This window comes from Eubalaena glacialis, chromosome 19 (genome assembly GCF_028564815.1).
Source record: "Eubalaena glacialis isolate mEubGla1 chromosome 19, mEubGla1.1.hap2.+ XY, whole genome shotgun sequence".
NCBI lineage: Eukaryota > Metazoa > Chordata > Mammalia > Artiodactyla > Balaenidae > Eubalaena > Eubalaena glacialis.
In genome coordinates, this window is record NC_083734.1 from 12,849,879 (window position 1) to 12,872,747 (window position 22,869).

Here is a 22,869-nt window from a genome sequence, read left to right on the forward strand (position 1 = left end):
CCATCCCGGGCCCTAAGGGTGTCACTCCAAGGGGGTGGCCTGTTGGGACCAGCAGGGACAGACAGCCTTCCTGCCTCTGCAGGAACGCAATGCTGAGAGTGCCATTGAGGCCCTGAAAGAGTATGAGCCTGAGATGGGCAAGGTGATCCGCTCGGACCGCAAGGGCGTGCAGCGGATCCGCGCCCGGGACATCGTCCCCGGAGACATCGTGGAAGTGGCAGGTGCGTTGGGGGTCTCCTCCTTTCATTATGTGACGCGGATGAACCCATCCTTCTCTTTCTGATTGTATATGCAGAGGGGGTAGCTGTTGGATTCCTCTAAAGCTCTTTGGCCAAAACCCCATCGGACAGATAAGGAGACTGTAGGCCAGGGGACAGCTCAGGCCTCTGCCTCCCAGCCCCAGCCTTGGTTCCTGGGAGCCCTCCTGGCTTTCCCGGGAGGTGGCACCGAAAGCCACCCTCAGCCAAGCCATTCTCCCTCCACAGTGGGAGACAAAGTGCCCGCCGACCTCCGTCTCATCGAGATCAAGTCCACCACGCTGAGGGTGGATCAGTCCATCCTGACCGGTGAGGCCTGGAGGCCGGGACCAGGGGTGGCTAGGCCAGGGGACAGAGGTACCTTCACGTGGGGCTTCTCATTTCTGATTCCGCATCCAGGTGAATCTGTGTCTGTGACCAAGCACACGGATGCCATCCCCGACCCCAGAGCTGTGAACCAGGACAAGAAGAACATGCTGTTTTCTGTAAGTGCTTGGGATGCCTGGGGCCTTTGCCTGGACGATGATGATAAAGGTAATAACATTTAGATTCATCAGTTGAAGCCCTGTGGGAAAGAACCTCCTCAGTTATTAAGAATACGTACAAACTTATAGTACTAATAATAGCTGTGTTTACTGAAGGCTGTGTGCTTGGCCCTGTTCTAAGCCCTTTATCTGTATTAATTTATTTAATCCTCACAGCGCCTTTGAAATAAGTACTCTTGTCTGCATTTTCCAGCAAGGAAGCAGGCACAGAGAGGTTAAGTAAGTTGCCCCAAGTCACACAGCCAGCGAGTGACAGAGCTGGGATGTGGACCCAGACTCCTGATTCTAGAGCTTTTCCTCCTACCTGCTAGGCTTATCCTGCCTTAAACTGGAGAGAGGCAGAGCCTCTCTTGCCTCAACAGAATCCTCTAGAGGGAGAAGCATTGCCAAAATGGTGGAGGATATCAGGAACAGTCCATTTCTCAGATAGGAAAACTGATCCCCAAGGCAAGATTCCAAGCCGCCCAGCTCTTCTCAGGGAGAGTGATGGGTTCAGCTCTGGTGGGAGGGATCAGCCCCTGTGGCCTTAGAGGGACTTAACCAGTGATGCTCACAGGCTGCCCACGGAGGCCACAAGGAGGGGTCAGGCCAATTGGCAGTGGCCTTGGGCACTAAGTTATTAAAGTCTCCCCAGAAGTGAACAGAAATGGAGAAAGTGCTATATACCTGCAGCTCTTCTTGAGGAGAGCACCCTGCCTAGGTGCCTGGAAGCTTTGAACAAGCTACCTTGGGTGGGGAGGGGACACCAAGGGGCATGTTCAGGCGTTAGAAGCTGTCACTAGAAGCTTTCTAAGGAGGGTGCCCTGGCTAACTGCAGGTCATTTCCTTAGCGGAGGGGCCTGTAAGGGGGGGCAGGAGCTGCATGGCTCAGGGCAGAAGGGACGCTGAGGCTACCAGAACCCACCTTCCTTCCAGCCTCAGCATAGTGCACCTGTCTGAAGGGGACCGAGTTACGAGCTTCCGCAGAGCCGCTGTGTCTCGGGCCTCTGTTGGACCATTTTACAGCAGAGGACACAGAGGCTCAAGGCCAGCCGGCACTTGCACCAGGGCTTGGGGATTTTACTGGGGCCTTGGGAATGGATGGACCTCAGCTCAAATTTTCTGGATTCTTCAGTAAATATTTATCGACTGTTTACCTGAGATCACGGTTAGCCACACTCCTGTGTGGCTGTATTGGTCGTTTATGAGCTGAATTTTGATGGGTTGGTGCTGTGCTGTGCTGGTTGATCATACTGTCAATATCAGCTGGTGCTTCCTCTGTGCCAGGCCCCGCATGCTAGGCACTGGGGATGTGGCACTGAACCAAGTCCCTGCTTTCGTAGAGCTGACACTATCACGGCGATGACAGTAATGACTCGAGACTACATAGTGGCATACCTCTGGGAGCACTAAGTATGGAGAAAAAGAAAGCCAAGGAGGGGAATAAGAGCCCTAACCCCAGCCTGAAGGGATCAGGGGTTCTGCGCCCCAGTTGGGGTACTAACCAGCCCTTTCCTTATCCCTCCCTCGGCCAGGGCACCAACATTGCATCAGGCAAGGCGATGGGTGTGGCAGTGGCCACGGGCTTGCACACGGAGCTGGGTAAGATCCGGAGTCAGATGGCGGCCATGGCACCAGAGCGGACGCCCCTGCAGCAGAAGCTGGATGAATTTGGGCAGCAGCTGTCCCGCGCCATCTCCGTGATCTGCATGGCCGTGTGGCTCATTAACATTGGTCACTTTGCTGATCCGGCCCACGGCGGCTCCTGGCTCCGAGGTGCTGTCTACTACTTCAAGATTGCCGTGGCCCTGGCTGTGGCCGCCATCCCTGAGGGCCTCCCGGCTGTCATCACTACGTGCCTGGCACTGGGCACACGGCGCATGGCCCGCAAGAACGCCATTGTGCGGAGTCTGCCCTCCGTGGAGACCCTGGGCTGCACCTCGGTCATCTGCTCTGATAAGACGGGCACACTCACCACCAATCAGATGTCGGTCTGCCGGGTGAGTGGCTGCAGCCAGCTTGGGTATTGCTGTGTGATGCTTGGCAGGCTAGGCTCCCTCTCTGGGCCACTCCCTGACTCCTTTCTGGCCAGAGGTGGAGGAGAGAACCTGCGTGCTGCCCCATGGTGGGGAGCAGATCCAGGTTCTCATGGGGCAGAGCAGCAAAGCCTGGCTGGACATGCATCATTAGGACCCATGTGTCACTCTGTAGGGTCCTGGCAGGCCACTGCCCATCTGTGAACCTCAGTTTCCCCATCTGAAGTTTGCGTGTGCAAACCCTGCCAGGTAACCATAAAGGACACAGGGGAGGGTCAAGTACAGCCTGGGCATCTGATCCAAGCTGGGCCTGGACCCAGGTTCGTTTTTTTCTTTTTTTTTTAGAAATTGATTTATTTATTTACTTTTGGCTGTGTTGGGTCTTCGTTGCTGCGCGTGGACTTTCTCTAATTGTGGCGAGCAGGGGCCACTCTTCGCTGTGGTGCGTGGGCTTCTCATTTCAGTGGCTCCTCTTGTTGCAGAGCATGGGCTCTAGGCGCATGGGCTTCAGTATTTGTGGCACGAGGGCTCAGTAATTGTGGCTTGCAGGCTCTAGAGCGCAGGCTCAGTTGTTGTGGCACACAGGCTTGGTTGCTCTGCAGCATGTGGGATCTTCTGGACCAGGGACTGGACCCAGGTTCTCTCCTTCACCACCGTGACTCTCTGTGGTCAACGCCTATCACCAGATACACCGGCTCCAGTGACCTGGGAAGGGCCCAGGCAGGAATTATTCATTCCCTGGCACTTGATCCCAGATCCTGGGCTGCTGCCCACATGCTTCAGGGAGTCTGGCTGAGACTCCAGCAGGCCCCTGGGGTAGAGGAGTGGGTGACATGACAGTGAAGCTTTCGGATTTCCCACTCCCTAGGTGCCCCAGTCACTCCTCTCCCACCCCTGCTCCCATAATCTGCCCACTGGGCCTGGGAAACCCAGGCTCTATATCTGAGACCTTAGTCCCCCACAGAAGCCCATCAGGGGCTGCCATGGGGTTGGGGACACCAGCACACTTTACTGCCCTGCAGCCCCTGACCTGCTAGAATCCCTAGTAGGACTTCATTTGAACAGTCCTACTAGGGATTCTGAAATAAAGATTTGAAAAACACAGTATAGGGAAGTCGTAGGGGCCTTACATACTGGATGATGGGCTAAGAAACTTGACTTCTCAGAGGCTCTGCTGGCTGGAGGGCTGTCCCCAGGGGCAGGGAGGAAAGTGCAGTGGAAGGGATGTTTATTGAGCACCTGCTGGGCGCTGGGCTGGCCATTGGCTTGGGAATGTGCAGTGAGGCAGTTTCCAGGAAGCAAGAATTATCTCCCTGGCAGAGCTGGCTGACAGATGAGGACATGGGCTGCCCTGGGAGAGGTGAGCCCCCTGTCCCTCAGGGGCACAGGTAGGGGCTGGGCCCTGCGGGCAGGAGCTCACTCTCTGGGGACAGGGGTCTGTGCCTCAGGATGCTATGTAAGTTTCCTCCCTTGGAGGTCAGGAACTCATTCCCTTGAAGGGCAAGGAGGGGCAGCTGCACTCTGATCCCACTTTCTCCCCGTTACCAGTGGAGAAACCGAGGCTTAGGTGCTCTGCCAGGGGTCACATAGTGAGATGGGCAAGGACCCAGGCTTCCTGTCCCAGCTCAGGGCCCTGTCAAGCTGGCAGCTGCCCCAGAACATTGAAGAATCTGCCATAAATCCCTCATGGGTCTAGAGCAAAGGACAAGCCCGAACTGGACACACCTGGGCAGGGCAGAGAGGCCCGGCCTCAGCCTGGACGCAGTACTCTTACACTTCACCTCCAAGACCCTGGGGGAGGGAAGGTCGGTGGCTCCTCTGGAGACCCACAGGACACCACCCTGGGGTCAGGCTTTAGTCAGACTAGCTGCCCAGGGAGGAGGGCCTGCCTGAGCACGCCCCTGCACTCCCCAGATGTTCGTGGTAGCCGAGGCCGAAGCGGGTACCTGCAGTTTGCACGAGTTCACCATCTCGGGCACCACGTATGCCCCGGAGGGCGAAGTGTGAGTGCTCGGCGAGGGGGCTCAGGTGGGCGGGGTTTCCTGGTGGGCGGAGCTATATAGGACAGCTCTGAGAGCTGTCATTGGCGAGGCCTCTTGGGGGCCAAGAGGCTGGGCACTGCCCGGGGGCTGGGACAAGGGCACCGTACTGACAGCTCTGGCTCCGCAGGCGGCTGGGGGAGTGGCCTGTGTGCTGCGGGCAGTTTGACGGGCTGGTGGAGCTGGCGACCATCTGCGCCCTGTGCAATGACTCAGCGCTGGACTACAACGAGGTGGGCCCCTGCTCCCTTTCGTGACCCCCCTAGTATCCAGGCGCTCAGAACAGACCTTTCTCCCAGAGTATCAGAGCTCGCAGGATTGGAGGTCCCTGCCCCTTTGGAGTGCCACACCCCAGGAGCACTGCCACCCTTGTCCACTCCACACTGCCACCCCTCCTTCTTCCTCAGACTGGCTCTGGAACCCTGCTCGGGGCTCTTGGGCTGTGGGGGACTGTAATGTAAAGGGCAGAAGGGCCAGGGGTGCCTGGGGGAAGAGGTTTGGGGGACAAGACTAAGAAGTGTTTAAAGCAGAAGGCACAGCCCAGAAACGGGCATTGAATGCTCTTCCCTGTGGCTGGAGCATGTGGGAGGCCGCTCCTGCCTGGTGGGGCGGGGGCACTTGGCCAAGTCAGTCTGATGCCCAGCTGAGGGCAGTAGACAGACACCAAGGGGTTTGGAGCAGGAGAGTGATATGGTCAGATCTGCATTCACAGAAGATCACCCAGGCTTCTGTGTGGAGGACAGAACAGACTGGGCAAGACCGGAGCCGAGGAGCCCCTTGTGGTCATCCAGGCCGGAGAGGTGCCAGCTGAGTCCTGGCTGGGGCTTCAGGGAGAGGGGAGGAGGCGTGGGTTGGAGAGAGAGTTTGGAGCCCACATCCTGGGACTTGGTGACTGGTTAGGTGAAAGAGGGAGGAGGTCAGGGTAGCCTGTAGTTGCTGTCCTGGCTGGGACTGTCATGGGAGCGGCAAAATAGGGAGGGGGAGAGGTAGCCTGAGGGTCCCCAGGGAACAAAGTCCAACAGGCAGCAGCTGTACATGTGGGCTTGGAGCTCAGGAGAGAGGTTGCAGTGGGCTGGGTGGGCCCTGGCCGTCATGAGCCCGTGAAGGATGGGAGAGGCCAGGGGCATATGAGGCCTCAGGGAGCGGTGGGGGGCGGGGTGGGGGGAACGGAAGGAGCAGGGCCCACACAGCAGGTTTAGAAAGAGGAATCTGGTGAAGGAAGCGGAGAAGTGTGAGCAGAGAGCGATTCAGAGGACAGGAAAGGTGCGTGGCCATTGATGTCAGGGGAGGAGGGAGGGTCGGAAGGGAAGGTGAACATCAGTGCCAGATGCTTCCCAGGTCAGCTGGGCTGCGAAGGGCCCACAGGCCTGGTGCAAAGGAGGTTACAGGTGACCCTGGCAAAGGGAGCTCCAGGGGGCAGGGAGCGAGTGGGAGGTGAGGCTGGGGGCCGCCCTGCCCCTCACTCCCTGTACCTGGGCCCCGCTAGGCAAAGGGCGTGTATGAGAAGGTGGGAGAGGCCACGGAGACGGCCCTGACTTGCCTGGTAGAGAAGATGAATGTTTTTGACACGGACCTGCAGGCCCTGTCCCGGGTGGAGCGAGCTGGGGCCTGCAACGCGGTGAGCAGCTTGGGGGTTCGGCCACAGGCTGTGTGGCTGGGGCTTCTGGGGCATCTGGAGAAGGGAGGGGAGGTAATGAAGTCGTGGGAGGCTTCTGGGAGGAGGAGGGCCCTCAGACCCCTAGTAAGAATGGTCTAGGGGGAAAAGAGAGGAAAAGCTGAGTGTGGGCAAGGACTCAGAGTTGGGAATTACACAGCGTGGTCAGGAAATGGCAACTTTGGGGCATTTCTGGGGCTGGAGAGGGGGAGAGAGGCCTTGAATGCCAGGGTCAGAAGAGGGTAGGCAACATCGTGCAGGGAGCAAGAGGCTCTTCATGGGGCTGAGCAGCTGGCGAGGAAGCAGCCAGAGTTGCTGGCTCTGCCCCTCACGCCCTGACCCACCTGGGTCCTGCAGGTCATCAAGCAGCTGATGCGGAAGGAGTTCACCCTGGAGTTCTCCCGAGACCGGAAGTCCATGTCGGTGTACTGCACGCCCACCCACCCTGGCCTGGCGGCCCAGGGCAGCAAGATGTTTGTGAAGGTGGGCCTGCCTGACCAGCCTGGGGCCTCTGAAGAGCCAGAGCCTGCAGCGGTGGGAGACCGGGGGAGGCATGAGGCCCTCTGTCAAAGCGACGACTCCAGAACAAGGGTGGTCAGCCTGCCATGGGGAACTGGGAGTGGGATCCACGTGTGGGGCAGATAAAGCCAGGGCCAGATGCTGAGGCCTGCCCCGCCCTGTGGTCCCAGCTCTGGGCTGAGAGGCACTGCCTCGCCACATGACCTTGCGGTCACCGTACCCCCATGTGGGCCTCGGGCTCCCCATCTGAACAGCCGGTCAGGCTGGAAGGTCTTGGAACCCCTTTTGCTTCTGATGGGGAGTGTTGAGGTGGTTGGTGTGCAACTTTGGTGCTTTGTGTTTTGGAAACCGAGTCCCAAGGAGGGAAGGAACCAGCTCCCATCCAGACCCCCGTTCACGTCTTCACGTGCAGCGGGGGGTTTAACCTCTTTTGAAATGACAAGCTTCTATATTGGGAGCTTGGGCTGCTGAAAAAACCTAGCATTTGGAGTGCCCTTTGTGGAGAGGGAGGAGGCACTGATGGAGGATTCAGAGGTTCTTCCCAGGCCTTGGGCGAGATCCGGGTTGAGACCCCAAGGCCACTGAGTAGCCCGGCACCCCCAAGACCACCTTCCCAGAGCCACACCCCACGCACCCTCAGCAGGGCTCTGTTCCTGATCCCGCTGCCGAGCACCCCGCAGAACTGGGATCCCGGTAGCAGCAGGCTGGCAGGGAGGCAGGGCCTGCAGGAGGGCTGCCATTCCCACCCCATCCCCCAAAATGCTGCAGCAGGCCTTCTCAGCTGCAGGTTGGTGAGGGGAGGGTGCCTCCGCGTGGGCTTCACACGGTGTCACACCCTGTGTGAACTCCCTTCCCTCTGGGCTTTCTCACAGTGGGGCCTAATTGGTTCCCTCTCTGAGCTTCCAAAGAATGGATTCTGGTCTGTGCCTTGTTCTGTGTCCCCTTGGGTGACCTTTCCCAGTATCTGGGCCTCAATTTCCTCAATTAGGCAGGAGGGAGGGAAGGGGTCCTGACTGACGGACTTGTCTCCTCCCCTACCCCACGCGGCAGGGGGCACCTGAGAGTGTGATCGAGCGCTGCAGCTCAGTCCGCGTGGGGAGCCGCACGGTATCCCTGAACACCACCTCCAGGGAGCAGATCCTGGCCAAGATCCGGGACTGGGGCTCAGGCTCGGACACACTGCGCTGCCTGGCACTGGCCACCCGGGATGCGCCCCCGAGGAAGGAGGACATGCAGCTAGACGACTGCAGCAAGTTTGTGCAGTACGAGGTGGGTGCTGGGCCCCAGGGCTGGGAGCCATGTGTCCGCCTGCAGCGCTGGGCAGGTGGCAGGCCGAGGATGGGCCCAGGCCCCACTCGCATCTGCCCCCTCCCTGCAGACGGACCTGACTTTCGTGGGCTGCGTGGGCATGCTGGACCCTCCGCGGCCCGAGGTGGCTGCCTGCATCTCACGCTGCCACCAGGCGGGCATCCGTGTGGTCATGATCACGGGGGACAACAAAGGCACGGCTGTGGCCATCTGCCGCCGGCTTGGCATCTTCAAGGACACAGAGGACGTGGCGGGCAAGGCCTACACGGGCCGAGAATTTGATGACCTCAGCCCCGAGCAGCAGCGCCACGCCTGCCGCACGGCCCGCTGCTTCGCCCGGGTGGAGCCTGCCCACAAGTCCCGCATCGTGGAGAACCTGCAGTCCTTCAACGAGATCACTGCCATGGTGAGGCCACGAGACGGGAGCCTGGGGGAGGTGGCTAGGGTGGTGGTGAAGCACTTGCCATAGGCCTTGGGAAGAGCAACCCGGGCAACCGCTGCCTCTGCTTCATTCTTATTTTTCCCAACATTTTATTACAAAAAATTTCAAACACAAAGAGAAATCAAAATGATTTTTATAGTGAATGCCTATAAATATCCACTATCTATATTCTATAAATAACATAGTTATATTTGCTTTATCACGTACCTATCCATCTACCCATCCTTCATCCATCTTTTCTTAAATGTGTTTCAAAGTAAGTTGCAGACATCAGTACACTTTTCCCCCACACGCGATAGGGAACATTACCATCAACCCATGAAGTTCCCTTATGCTCCTTCCCATTTTTTTGCATCATAGATTAGTTTTGCCTCTCCTGGATTTTCATATGAGTGGGATCATACAGCATGTGCTTTTTTGTGTCTGGCTTCTTTCCTTTGAAGTTTACCCATGTTGTTGCAGGTATCAGTTACATGATTGCTTTTTTATTGTTCAGTGGCATTCCATTGTGTGAATATACCAGAGTCTCTTTTAAAGATTTATTTATTTATTTATTTATTTATTTATTTATTTATTTATTTGCTTGTTTGTTTGGTTGCGCTGGGTCTTAGTTGCGGCAGGGGGGCTCCTTAGTTGCGGCTCACAGGCTCCTCCTTAGTTGCAGCTCCAGGGTTCCTTAGTTGTGACATGTGAACTCTTAGTTGTGGCATGCATGTGGGATCCAGTTCCCTGACCAGGGATCGAACCCGAGCCCCCTGCATTGGGAGTGCAGCGTCTTATCCACTGCACCACCAGGGAAGTCCCATCCACAGTCTCTTTATCCATTCACCTCTGGATGGACATTTGGTTTGGACCCAGTTTTTGTTCTGTCTCATTCTTGATTGTTGACCTCTTCATCAACACTGATCTGATTCTTAACCTCAACCTCAACCCTGACTTAGCCTCAGTTTATAATCTTGACTTCCAGCCTAACCCAGTCCTTTACCTTGACCTTAATCCTGACCTGTGGCTCAGCCTAGACCTGGATAATGAGCTGGGCACCAACCTTGACTACAACTGTAAACTTGTTCTTTACCTTATTTTGATCTTCACACTGACTTGGTCCCTGACCTTGACCTTAACCATCTTAAACTGATTCTTTAGTCTGAGCTCAACCCTGATATGGGTTCCAGACTTGACCTGGACCCTGATCTGATCCCTGACATTGATCCCCCCCCAATCCAATACTTTATGTTGACCTCAACTTTGATCTGGCCTTCAGTCTTGACCTTGACCTCAACTCCAACTTCTACCATGACATCATTCCTGATATGGACCATAGCCTTGACTTGACCTCTACCTTAATCTAATTTTTTTATCTTGAACATGAGTCCATTCTTGACCCTGCCCTTCACCTTGGCTCCAGCCTTCACCTTGACTACAACACCTAACCAACCCTTGACCTGGGCCATGACCTTCACCTCATTCCTGACTTGAGCTTAACTTTGTCCTTAACCTCAGTTTCATCTTCTACCCCACATCCCACCTGAATTTCATCCCTGCTCTTGGCGTTGACTCACCCTCATCCCTGTCCCCACCTCACCATCCTCTCTGATCTTTGACTCCATCTTCTCCTCAATTTTGTCCTTATCTGCACTCCTTGCCTTCCCCTTAGCCTCATCCCCAGATCAGTTTCTAGGCTCATGACCTCACCATTTGTTCTGTCCAGCTGTCTGCTTCTTCGGGGACATCGCCTAAACTTGGTGATAGGCTGAGTTGAGGGGAGTCAGGGAGGTGGAAGGGAAGTTTCTCAGGCATGAACCCACCTAACCTGGCCCTCAGACTGGAGACGGGGTGAATGATGCCCCAGCCCTGAAGAAAGCGGAGATCGGCATCGCCATGGGCTCCGGCACAGCCGTGGCCAAGTCAGCGGCAGAGATGGTACTGTCAGATGACAACTTTGCCTCCATTGTGGCTGCAGTGGAGGAGGGCCGGGCCATCTACAGCAACATGAAGCAATTCATCCGCTACCTCATCTCCTCCAATGTTGGCGAGGTCGTCTGGTGAGGCCCTGTGTTCCCTCCTCCCAGCCCTCTGGACCAGCTCTGCATCCCTAAGACTGGGGAAATGCCTGTCCCTGGGATGGGGCTGCAGGGATGGAGGGACCCATGCCCTGCCCTGGAAGTCTGGGGCCTTCCAGAGTCCCACCTCAGGGTGGGGAGTGATGGGGACGCCTCATCATTCTCCAGAGGCCCTGATGCACCTCAGCCCCTGAGGTGGTGCCTGAAAAGTCCCCTGTCATCCTTCCAGCCGTGACCTTCTTCCCACTTTCAGAGTCCTGCAAGATGGGAGAACTTGCCTCACCTTTGGGCAGTAATGTGTTCGTGCGTGTGTGTGTATGCGCACATAGGGTGTGGGCCTGAGTGAGAGGTATGTGTACGTGCGTGCATGTGAGTTCTTGTTCATCTTTTCGCATGAGGATTTGTGCTAGTGTGTAATTGTGTACACACTTAGGTTCACATGTGAGTGATGCCTGTGGAGATCGGTGAACACGTTTGCCTGGCTATGTAAGAATTCTGCATCTCTGCACGTCGGGGCAAGCATGTAGGTGTTTGCTTGTGTTTGTGGATTGTGTAACCTGTGCTAGGTTGTACACATCTGTGAACAAATGTGTATATGTTTCAGGCATGCACTGTCCGTGTGTGTGTGTGTGTGTGTGTGTGTGTGTGCACCCTAAAGAGGACTTGTGTCCTCAAGAGGAGAGGCCTAAAGGGCAGGTCTGTCCAGGCGCCAGAGCTGGGACTGGGGGGGCAGGGGTGGCCCAGTGTGAGGCGGGGCTGCTGTGGAGACAGTGCGGGAGCTCCCGGGCCTGGGGTAAGAGTAGGAGCTGGACCCTCCATTTGCTGGGGGCTAGAGCCCATGACTCTGGTTCCAGCATCTTCGTCACAGCAATTCTGGGCCTGCCCGAAGCCCTGATCCCTGTGCAGCTGCTCTGGGTGAACCTGGTGACGGATGGCCTACCTGCCACGGCCCTGGGCTTCAACCCACCAGACCTGGATATTATGGAGAAGCGGCCCCGGAACCCTCGGGAGGCCCTCATCAGTGGCTGGCTCTTCTTCCGATATCTGGCTATTGGAGGTGAGTGGGGCCCCAGTCTTCACTGCGGTTCCTGGAGCTTCCTAAGACCCTTGTATCAGTTACACTTGCAAACTACAGACCAGTATGACTCAGCCTGGCTTATGCCAAGAGAAACTGTGTGGGCTTGTGTAACTGAAGAGATTAGATCATGCCTCAAGCATGGCTGGACCCAGCCCTCAGACAGTATCATTGGCATATTTTGGCTCTGCCTCAGCTCCATTCTCATGCAGGTGCCCCTTGGGGTGGCAGGATGGCTGCCGCAGCTCCAGCCCTCGTACCTGCCCCGTTACAACCTCAAATAAAGCAGAAGAAAGAGCCTTTTGTCCTATTACTCCCGCAGCAGTGTGCAAACCACATGGCTCAGAAAGGGAGAGAGTGGTTCCCTGACAGAGATCCAGCGAATTATTAGGAAGGGGAAACGGATGCCAGAAAACCAGAGGTGTCCACTATAGCCAGTTTTCTCCTGCCCTCCCCACAGTGTACGTTGGCCTGGCCACAGTGGCTGCTGCCACCTGGTGGTTCCTGTATGATGCCGAGGGACCTCAGGTCACCTTCTACCAGCTGGTGAGCAAGGGATGGCCAGGGAGCCTGTTGGGGGCATCTGGGAGGTAGAACTCACAGCCCAAGTTGTTGTTGGAGTTCCAGGGGAAAGGAGTCCAGAGCCCCACGGGTGCCAGTGGCTGTCCCTCCCCACCCCCCCAACTCCCCACATATAGACATCCACCACCTAAAGAGACAAGCTCAGAAGCCACAGGAAGCCTAGAGACGGCAGCACAGCCCCCGAGCCAGAGAGGAGGCTACTTCTTCCCCCAATCATTTTAGTTACAGGGGGACCAAGGGGCTTAACTGCCCAGAAGTGTCTTACCTTTACTGGGAAACTCCCCAAACAATTGAGGGCTCAGAGGTAGGAGCCCCTAAATGGCAGAGAGTCAAACTGGAGCAATCGACAGTGGAGGGAAGGAATCTGCCAGGCTCCCCACTTTCATAACCAACGTGTTTCTCGGGGAAGGGACCCACTGACCTCTTGAAGTCACCTGGCTGGCAGGTGCACACCACGGGCCGGTTAGCTCAGCAAAGCTCTGGAAGCAGGCAGGGAGCCCCACCTCAGCTGCTGTCTGTCAGTCTGTCCTTCTGTCTGAGCAGCTAGTGCATCTCCTTTGCTTGAAAGAACCTTCGCGGCAATTCCGGCAAAGCCAGTTGTGGGTTTCTCATTTAAAGGGGAGAGCGGCGGGGATGTGGAATTTCCTTCCTCTGACTGTGCCTGACTTTGCCACTTTCCTGTAGGTAGAAGAGCTCAAGAGAGGGACCCTGACTTCCTGGCCACTCTTCGGAGTGTCAGGGGAGTACAGTCTTCCCCACCCCGAGGGCAGCGTGAGGGCTATTTCAGGGGTTCACACCTAGGTAGAGGCAGCCCGGAGATGCTTTCCTCCATCCACCAGCCCTCAAGCACATGGGGCTCTCCCTCCTGGCAGCAATGAAGAGCATGGTCCCAGACCCTTGTCCCAAAGGCTGGTGGCCCGCAGCCCTTGGCAGATGGCTCAGGCCAGCCTCAGGCACCTGCTCCTGTAGCTCCTGTGGGGGCAGCAGCTGGAGAGTGGGGATGTGCCAGCCATCCCGCTGCTGCCTCCTTCCTGCCCTGTCTCTGTTACCATCCTTTGTGCTGTGGATCCCAAATCTCCAGAGACCTCCCCCCATATCGACCTTTCTTCTGAGCCCAATCCCATAGAGCCAGCTGGATACCTCCTTTGGGATGCCCCACAGCCCTTGTGCACTCACCAAGTCCAAAGTCAAAATCTGTCACCTTCCCCCAAACAATCCCCTCCTCCATGCCCATCTCGGTTCCACTGCCAGCCTGGTCACCCAAGCAGGTCACCCATGACCCTGGGGTCATGCTAGACACATATCCCATGCCCACTACCAGTCAGTCCCCAGTCCCCTTGGTGCCACCTTCCCAACTGTCCTCAGGTCATTCCATTTCTCATTTATCCACTTGGTCAAGAAACAGCTATTAGGCACTGACTCTGTGCCAGGCACAAATTGCTAGGGTGATGGCAGTGACCGAGCCGGCAAAGGCTCTGCAAAGAGTGTCGAGTCTGGTGGGGGAGAGAGCCATGGAAATGGGCAGTCACATTTCACAGTGAGAAGTGCTTCAGCAGAGAAAAGGCAGGTGGCTGTGGAACTCAGAGATGGTCAAGAGTTAGACCTAAGAACTTTCAGCTCCAGGTGCTGGAATTTCAGGAGAAGTGCCCAGATCCTGGAGGAACACTGAATAAAAGCAGCAGAGTGGATCCTGGATCCCGGCTGCCCAGGTTCCCACCCTGGTTCCATCACACACTAGCTGTGTGATTTTGGACAGGCTACTTAACCTCTCTGTTGGTTTCTTCATCCATATAAAATGGATAATAGACCCTGCCTTATAGGGCTAAGATGATTCAATACTTACGAAGTGCTTAGACCAACACCAGGCACATAGTAAGAGCTATGTAAGTGTAAAGTTAATGAAACCCAGAGGGGGCCTTGCAGGTGAAGGTGAATAGGAAATAGCCAGGGAGGCAAAGGGAAGGAGTAGGCAGAACAGTGGCTTCCCCCAAAGAAACAGCCTCCCCACCCCTCGGGGGCTGCTCACCGTGAATCTGTGAGGCAGAAGTTCCAGCCCTGAGCACCTTCTAATAAACAATGTAGGAGGCCACACTGTGACCCACGACCTGGGCACAATGCATGCGTGGCAGGTGCTCACGGCTGAAACCCAGGAGGTCTGAACTGGGCAGAGTGTTTGTCTATTGAAACACCTCCATGTGATCCTTGTATTTTCTTCCCGTGCACGGGCATAGGGATGCAAGCACACACATGCCCGAGTGCGAGGTGTGTGCACTGCATTTGTGGGTACATGCATGTGCAAGGTCCTTACCATTAAGGTCTGGAGGTGGGGCCTGACGGTGGTGACACAACTCGCAAGAGCATTTGGTCCTCTTGGTCAGTGGGTGGGTTCAAAGTTTAGGACATTTTCTCTGCCCTGTGATCAGTGCCAAATAAAAACGTGCACTTGTCCCAAATACTGGAGCTTGGTTTTTGGAGAAATTCCCACTGTTCGTTTAAATAAGACTCTCCATCTTTTTGTTAAAATAAGAAATCTAGCCAAGCCATAGTCGTTTATAATTTTGCATCCTGCACGAGAGAGGAAAGTGCCAGCAGCCCCTTCTGGCTGACAGAGTCGCCTTACCCGCATTTTTGCCCTGGGGGAAATGAGGGATGGATTTCCTGGACAGGAGGTCAGACAGCTGGTCACTTTACAGATTTCTCTTTGAGGGTTATTTTCACAACACGTGGCCCTCCCATTTCTGAACTTTTAGCTTAAAGGATCACTGTGTTCAGATGAGATTCCAGAGGCCAGATTTGTATTGTTGGAGAACAGAGCTGTTTAACGGTTATGAACGTTCATGCTTATCCCTTGGTGGTGCGGAAGAGAGCAAGACGGAAGTTCTCACGCGTGTCCTCAGTTCAACATGTTATTACAGCAGGTTCTGTGAGCCAGGTTTATGGGCAGGAAGAAAACTCCCCTGGGGCTGCAGGGGCAAGGGCCACTTCCCTTATTGAGCCCCGAGAGCTCCCTGTTAATTATGAAGAAGCCGTGCAGCAAGCCTGCACCTGGCCATGAGTTAGGCCACGTCAAAAGCAAAGGGCAGGTCTGGTAGAGCTCGATTTCAGCAGCAGAAGTGGGGGGAGGTGTGAATGGAATCCTATTTAATAATCATGACTAGGGCCCCAGTAACCTTCCTCTTCTACCCACCAAAGGTGAATTCTGTTCAAGTATAATTTTACTGATCAGTTTTCATGTGCATTTACTCATGTTACTCGGTGGCCGCAGTTAATCACCGCCCGCACTCCTGTACCTCGGATACTCAGGCCCCCCCCCACCCCCTGATTCCAGGGCCCCCTGCCGTCCATCCCCAGCCTAATGCCAGCTGCTCCGCCTCCGTCCCACCACCCCCCTGCCCCAGAACCGTCTGCCCCTCTGTCCCCATCCTGGGAGAGCGAGCACCCCTCCCTGGACCCTCCCCGCAGGAGCGTTGGCTGTTTTGAGTCCTCAGATGTGAGCCGAGGGTGAGGGCGGAGTGAGGCTTCCCTCTTCCCACGCCCTGGCCCCGCCCCTGACCACTGTTCTCCCCACCACCACCCCACCCCACCTGGGGGCCCTCAGAGGAACTTCCTGAAGTGCTCAGAGGACAACCCGCTCTTTGCTGGCACTGAATGCGAGGTCTTTGAGTCACGCTTCCCCACGACCATGGCCTTGTCTGTGCTGGTGACCATTGAGATGTGCAACGCCCTTAACAGGTGGGCTGGGCAGAGGGGCCTGGAGCGGGGGTTGAGGGATGGGGGCTGAGGGTCAGTGGCGCCCAGAATTGGGGTCAGAGGTGTCCAGGAGTGCGGTCTGAGGTTTAGGGGGTCCAGGATTGGGGTCTGGGGGTCAGAAGGGTCCAGAAGAGGGCTCTGAGAACCAATGGGGGCCAAAATTGGGATCCAGGGGGCAAAGGGAGACGTGATGGAGGTCTGAGGAAATAGAGGGGCCAGGATTGGGTCTGAGGGGCAGAGAAAGGGCGTCCAAGACCCAGCATAGGCCCCTGGGGGCTGAGTGGGCAGGAGCGACATTCACCTCCCGGCGGCACTGGCCTCCCAGAAGCTCTCCCGTCCTTAAAGGGCAGTGCCGAGGCCTAGACCACCTGCTGCATCCCACATGGGGGGCGGGTGGGTGACCACGGCGAGGCCTGCCCGCATCCTGGCCTGAGGTGAGCGCCCTGTGCCCTTGGCAGCGTCTCGGAGAACCAGTCACTGCTGCGGATGCCACCCTGGCTGAACCCCTGGCTGCTGGCGGCTGTGGCCATGTCCATGGCCCTGCACTTCCTCATCCTGCTTGTGCCGCCCCTGCCCGTGAGTCTCCGCCCAGCCCTGCTCACCTTCTCGGGCTCCTGGGGTCACAGGGTCCTCATTCTCCTCTGATGCTAGGCCTTTCTGGGCCTGTTCGTGATGGAAACTGCCTGGGGGCTGTGATGGGGGAGGTCTGATGGTGCTCCGTGACTGCAGCCTGTGTTGGGACCCTGGCCAGCCACTGTCCTCCAGATGTGTCCCCCACTTTGGGACCCGCCCCCCAGACTTGGGGAACAGAAGAGGTGGGGAATCTCCCCAGGCTGGGGCAGGAGGAAAGCCAATGCCCTTCCCCAGTGCAGAATCCCTCCCACTCCCCAACAGAACAGGAGGATTTGGTCCTCTGGGTGAGGGCAGGGGAGGGCACCTCAGGCAGAGGAAACAGGGGGGACACAGATCTGGAGGTGGGGCCTTGAGAGGCATCTCAGACGTGCTCGTGAAGAGCCCACTGTAGCCTGGGTGTATGCAGCAGTGGATCTGGGGGGCTCTGGGCACTCCTTCCTTTAACCAAAACTACCCCGCCCCAGCTCATCTTCCAAGTGACCCCACTGAGCGGGCGCCAGTGGGTGGTGGTGCTCCAGATATCTCTGCCTGTCATCCTGCTTGATGAGGCCCTCAAGTACCTGTCCCGGAAGCACGTGGATGGTGAGTGAGAGGCCCCAGACCCTCCCCACCCTGCTCGCCTCCAGCCCGCCTCCCCGCCCGCCCCTGCTTCCAGGCTGCAGGGTCTTGGGCTGCAGGGGTTGGGGCCCTGGGCTCACTGGGCCGCCGGCGGGAGCACTGCTCAGAGCCACGCGGCTTTGCTCCCCTCACTTGCCACCAGCCCTGCACAGCCAGGCCTGCTGTGCCGTCCTCTGGGCCTTGGCCTCTGACTTCTCTGAACCGGGCCTGTTTTTATGCAGGCATTCTCAGCACAGTCTCCCAGGCGGTTCTCTGTTTCTGAGTTCACAGCTCTGGGTCTGCCTTAACCCGGGAATGGAGGACAGATGGCAGGGTTGGGGTGGGGGGCGGTGAGTGGAGGAGCAGGCTGGGGCACGGTGTCCACCTGCCTGCCTCTGCCAGGGGCTCAGAGCCTGAGTGATTCTGACCCTGCCAAGGGCCAGGGAGGCAGCATCATTCTCACTGCCCGAGCCGCCCAGAGAGGGAGGAGGCAGGGGTGAGAAAGTCCCTGTTCCTGGGAGTTTGAGCCAAGGCTGTAGGTCTGTGGCCAGGCTGCTGTTGAGGGCCCCGGGTTAGGCCCAGAGATGGCTGAGGCCTGCTCTGGAGCAGCTGGGTCCTTGAGGGCCACCTCTGGCAGGAATGTCTCCCAGGCCCAGGGGAGGGTGCCGGGGCGGGGTGGGGGGCCATAAACAGATCATGTGCCTGTCACTCCGCAGGGGCCAGGGCAGCCCCCATCTCCCATGCTGGCCAGCCCTCCCAGGCACTGCCAATATTTTATCTTATTAAAAAGGCCAAAACAAGTTGGCCTCCTCTCTCTGGAGAAACTGGCCCACCACAGGTCTGTCCAGAGGGTGACCAGACACATGGCGGGGAGGAAGCGGGCTCAGCCGAGGGTAGAGGTGGGTGCTGCTCGGTCAAAGCAAGGTCTGTTGGAGTCCACAGGTCCGGGGGGGAAGGGGGAGCCAAGCCAGACAAGGCATTCTGCCCCCTGCATGGTTCTTTTGGGCCCACCCTCTGGGTGCTTCTGGGGAAGTGAAGGCAGGGAAATGGCTCTGTCATCTGAAACTCCATCTGCAGGAGCCCCAGCTCTGGCTGGAGCACAGGGCTGGTCCACCAGGAAGGCTGCCGGCCAACCTTGACCACACTAACTCGCCTGCAAAGTCCCCCACATCCTCCGGGGGATGTGGGCAGCTTCGTCTTTAAGAGCTTTCCCTAGCCAAGAGGTTCCGCGTCTTCTCCTCTTCTCGAGAAAGCTGAAAAGTGAGAACGTTTCTCAGCCAATGGGAGAAGCCTATGTCTTGGGCACTGTTCCAGTGCTGGCTACCGGATGAGGATTTGGCTTGGGTGGGGGAGGGGAGCAGGCCCCTAGCAGGACCGGGTAGGTTGGAAGGACTGGGGAGGGAGCAGCCCCTACTGGGCCACGGTTGGGGGTGGTTTCTAGAAGAGGTGGGGTTTGGGCAGAGGTTTGAAAGGGGAGGATTGAACTTGGTGGAGAAGAGGCTGGGCTCCCGAGGCTTGGCCTCTTTAGTGGAGCTGGGGCTTGGAGTGCAGGGTAGAGGGCTGAGGCCAGAGTGTGGCAGGGGCCTCGGATACCAAGGTAAGGACCCTGGACATTATCCTCGGGGAAGAGGGAGCCATAGAAAGGTGGAAGCGTGGGAGGGACTGGGGTGACCATGGAGGGTAGATGGGGGCGAGACTAAGGGCAGGGAGGCTGGTGGGCCTTGTTAAGCTGGTTTGGGAGGGAGACACTGAGGCCCAGCCCAGGGTGAGCTGGTCCCGGAAGATGCCTCCACCTCCACCATTAACCTGAGATGTTGACTATGGTCCTGGTGAAGCTCGGCTTGTAAGGGTGGTGCTCTGCTCTCAGGAGCGGCCATGGGACCCGCAGGACGGACACAGGCTGGGTATCTGTGGCCACATCTGAGAGGTGGGGTGGAGTGTGCCCGCTGGCAGCCCAGACAGCTATGCCCTGTGCAGCTGCAGTCCCTCGGGCCTCCTAAAGGCAGACAGGGTGGGGGTGAGACAGGGGACCCTGTTACGTTCCCAAGCCAGCCTGGTGGCCTTTTAGGGAAGTTTTGCTGAGGCCTGATGCTCGTGGCTTCCTCATGATTTACGAGAGATATGTCCTGGGAAGAACTATGGATGCTGGGTCAGTCCTGGCGGGTCGGGGGCAGGGTCCTCTTACCCCACCACCTGGCTCTGCCCAGGTGTGGCTGAGCAGCTGTCAGGCAGAGGCCTGTGGGCCAGGCTGAAGGGAGGGGAGGCCTGGAGAGACTGAGTGGGGACCGATGTGGGAGGGTTCAGGATATGAGGCAGGTTTGGAGTTTATTCTGATGGCAGTTGGGGAGCCATTGAAGGGAGTGATGGGCTAGGTCTGTAGCGTGGTGCCAGGGACAGGAGGGTGTCGGTGAGAGGCCTGGAGTCCTGGTGGGGGCAGCGGAGGAAGAGAGATGAAGATGGTGAAATAGCAGGCCTGGTATGTGGGATGGGCGAGGAGTAAAGGATGGCCAGGGTTTCTGGACCTCATGATGGTAGGTAGTGGTTCCCTAAACTGGAAACCAAGAGGAGAATGTGCATCAGATGCTCTGAGGGAGTTGATGGAATATGTGGGGTGAAGGAAGCTCCAGGGACATCCAGGGGGTGTAGCGGGGCTGGGTGCCGACCGAGAGATACCGTGGGAGAGTGGGGCTATCCCAGGGAAAGAGGAGGACAGAAGGGGCCAGAAGGAACCAGTCTGGATGTGTGCTCTCATACGTACATCTTAACACGCTCTTGGGTTTTCTTCCAGAAGAAAAGGGCCAGAAGTGAGTGCCGGGAGCAGAGTGGAGTTTCCAGTGTGTACCTCAGAGTGATGGTGCCCAAGCCTTCGCCCCTCCGAACCCCCCCTGCCTGCACGCTCACCTGCTTGCTCACTGGGCCCTGCTGAGGTCGGGGCGGCCACCTCCAGGCCCATCCCGGGGTCTCTGTCCCCACTCCCATCTCTCTGGGGGCTCTGTAATTCAGGTCTCTAGGGCTCTCCTGGGCAGTTCATCCCTGAAGCTCTGGCCCAGGAGCTGCAGCCCGTGAGGGGCCTGCCCAGAAGCTGGCAGCAGAGCCCTCCTCCCCAGATCCACAAGCGTGCTCAGGGGCCCGCTTCCCCTTCCTTGGAGGCAGGGCATTTCCTTGGCGACCTGCGTCTCTGCATAGACAGAGCTCTCCTGGGAGCCACTCTGACCTCTCCCTCAGTGCCTGGGCTGGGGCCTGGTTGGCCCGGGGTGAAGGGGGGACAGCCAGGCCCAAATGTGCACAGCGAGGGCGGACGGCCCCCTCCACTCTGCTTCCACGGAGTCAGCTCCCGAGGGCTTGCGCCTGTTTGTGTTTATGTGTGCAGGGGGTGGAAGGCTCAGAGAGAGGGACACGGGAGCGGGGGAGGGGGGCGGAGCAAGGACCCCCTTTCCTGGGAGATGGCCAGCCTGCCTGCCTCAGCTCGGCGCACCCCCAGACTCAGGTTTCTCTGTTCCAAGCCGACAAAGCACACGCCGTCTTGGTGTTGCCTGCTCTGCCAAGCGGAGGACGGATTCACCTTCTGTGTCCCTGGCACCTGAGACCCGAGCCGTCCTCAGGTCCCTGACCACTGAGCCTTGCCACCCTGACCCAGCGCCCGGCCACGTCGAGGTCTGCACGGCTGCGTGATCCTGAGTCCCCACACCCATGGGCCGAAAGGACGTCCCGAAGGATGGTTAGCTACCCAAGGGCACGTCCGCTCCCTCCCTCCCTGCCAGAGTGACGAACGTGCAAGTGGCTCACTTCCGATGATGGGAAAAGGGCGTTTGCGGGACACAGGTGTTCTCTTCACTCAGCTTTTGCCCCTCGAGCGAAAATTAGCTAAGAGCAGAAGAAGCAGTGAGTAAACCACCGCGCATCCTCGCCCCCTCCTGGAGAGTGTACAAAGTGATTATGTGTAAATCGAGACCCGCATCCCTGTCCTGGTCCCAGAATCAAAAGGCCCCCTGGGCCTGCCTTGCAGACAAATGGGCTCCACGTTCAGTGGCTCCTCCGCCCACACTCCCACCCTCCCCTCTCTCGAAAGTGAGAGAATCAGAGTCGGGTGGGACTTTCCTGGAGCCCCCAGAGATTCTCTGTATCTTTCCTGCTGGGGGAAGGGAGGTCTGGGGAGGGGGCAGGACCCTGTACCCACCTGCTGACGTGCAGTCTGGTAGAGAAATAAAGGTTGAGTGTCTGGGGCAACAAGGGCCATCAGCGTGTTTCCTGGAGAGCGGCCCCCCCTCTGCCCCCTTGGTGTCTCCCTGGGGGCTCCCACCACCTGTGCCCCCTCCCCCGGGAGCGGCTCCGACGCCAGCCGGAGGGAGATCTCATCCTCAGACAGGGGGCGGGGAGCCACGCCCCCGTAGCAGAGGCCTGACTGCCTTCTCCTCACGTGTACAGCACTTGAAAGTTTGTGCATGTGATCAAAGCCCCTTACACACGATTCATAGGGAAATGAGGCTGGGAGGGGCCCGGGACTCTCTGGGGCAGGGCTGGGTCTGAAGCCTGAATATCAGTGGTCACTTGCTCCCCACAGAGGGGCCCCCAGCCCTGGCTGTTCCAGGGGTCCTGCGTCTCCCTGAGGTACCATCCATCTCTTGTCCTTCCCATCCCAGCTCGAATGCACCTCCCCGAGGCTTCCTGAGGCTCACACTGTCCCGGGGCCTTGTGAGGCTGCTTGACATTAACTCCTGACTCGCCCAGGTGACCCTGCCCTCCAAAAGTGGGAGCTCTGGAAAGGGAAGAGCCGTGTTCCCCTGCCTCCCTCATTTCCTCCTCTGAAAGGAGGACTCACTGCCCTCGGAAGGGGACTCAGGCCCTGCCCACAGGGCCAGAGGCAGGACCAACTGTATAATTTGTGGGGCTCAGTGCAAAATGAAAATGGGGAACCTCTTGTTCAAAAATTAAGAATTTCTTAACAGTGGCAGCAGAACAATACACCAAGTGCAGGGCCCTTCTGAGCACAGGGCCCCACGTAATGCAAGGATGGCACGTCCAGGAAGCAGGCCGTGACCAGAGGAGACAGGCAGGACCCACCCTTCGGAGCTCCCAGGCTTTATTTAGGAGACAGGATTTGACACACAGCGCACAGCAGGAGCCGGGGATGGGCAGAAGGTTTCCCTCTTGAACAAGGTCCATCTCAGATCACAAAGCCTTTTCATCTACCTCGTCTCCGGGTCCTCAACCAGCTCCATAAGATGGGCCCGGCAGGGCGTAGGGCTCCGTCTTACAGATAAAGAACCTGGGGCCCTCTGAAAGTCTGACCATCAAGCTGGCCCTCATCCTAACGGACAGGCAGCGAGAGGCGCTAAGATGGGCCTGGAGGGCTTACATAGGAGGCAGGCGGGCTCCAGCGCTCCTGGCAGCCT

The 22,869-nt window shown here is 57.7% G+C and overlaps 1 protein-coding gene across 4 annotated transcripts in view; it reads left to right on the top strand.

The window, feature by feature from the left end:
* The window catches only part of ATP2A3 (ATPase sarcoplasmic/endoplasmic reticulum Ca2+ transporting 3), a 33,455-nt gene extending 11,761 nt beyond the window's left edge, over positions 1-21,694 (top strand). For 2 of the 4 annotated variants that reach the window (XM_061177056.1, XM_061177058.1), the window contains exons 5-21: positions 83-221; positions 486-566; positions 657-742; positions 2,317-2,781; positions 4,732-4,820; positions 4,987-5,089; positions 6,343-6,474; positions 6,868-6,993; positions 8,080-8,298; positions 8,408-8,743; positions 10,601-10,821; positions 11,694-11,896; positions 12,375-12,460; positions 16,095-16,228; positions 16,705-16,822; positions 17,344-17,461; positions 20,980-21,694. In XM_061177056.1, coding sequence (XP_061033039.1) covers positions 83-221; positions 486-566; positions 657-742; positions 2,317-2,781; positions 4,732-4,820; positions 4,987-5,089; positions 6,343-6,474; positions 6,868-6,993; positions 8,080-8,298; positions 8,408-8,743; positions 10,601-10,821; positions 11,694-11,896; positions 12,375-12,460; positions 16,095-16,228; positions 16,705-16,822; positions 17,344-17,461; positions 20,980-21,086 — 2,763 coding nt within the window. In that variant the 3' untranslated portion in view covers positions 21,087-21,694. Of the gene's footprint in view, positions 1-82; positions 222-485; positions 567-656; positions 743-2,316; positions 2,782-4,731; positions 4,821-4,986; positions 5,090-6,342; positions 6,475-6,867; positions 6,994-8,079; positions 8,299-8,407; positions 8,744-10,600; positions 10,822-11,693; positions 11,897-12,374; positions 12,461-16,094; positions 16,229-16,704; positions 16,823-17,343; positions 17,462-20,264 lie in introns of all 4 variants that reach the window. The other 2 variants (XM_061177057.1, XM_061177059.1) reach the window with 2 other exon arrangements.
* The last annotated feature ends 1,175 nt before the right edge of the window (positions 21,695-22,869 follow it).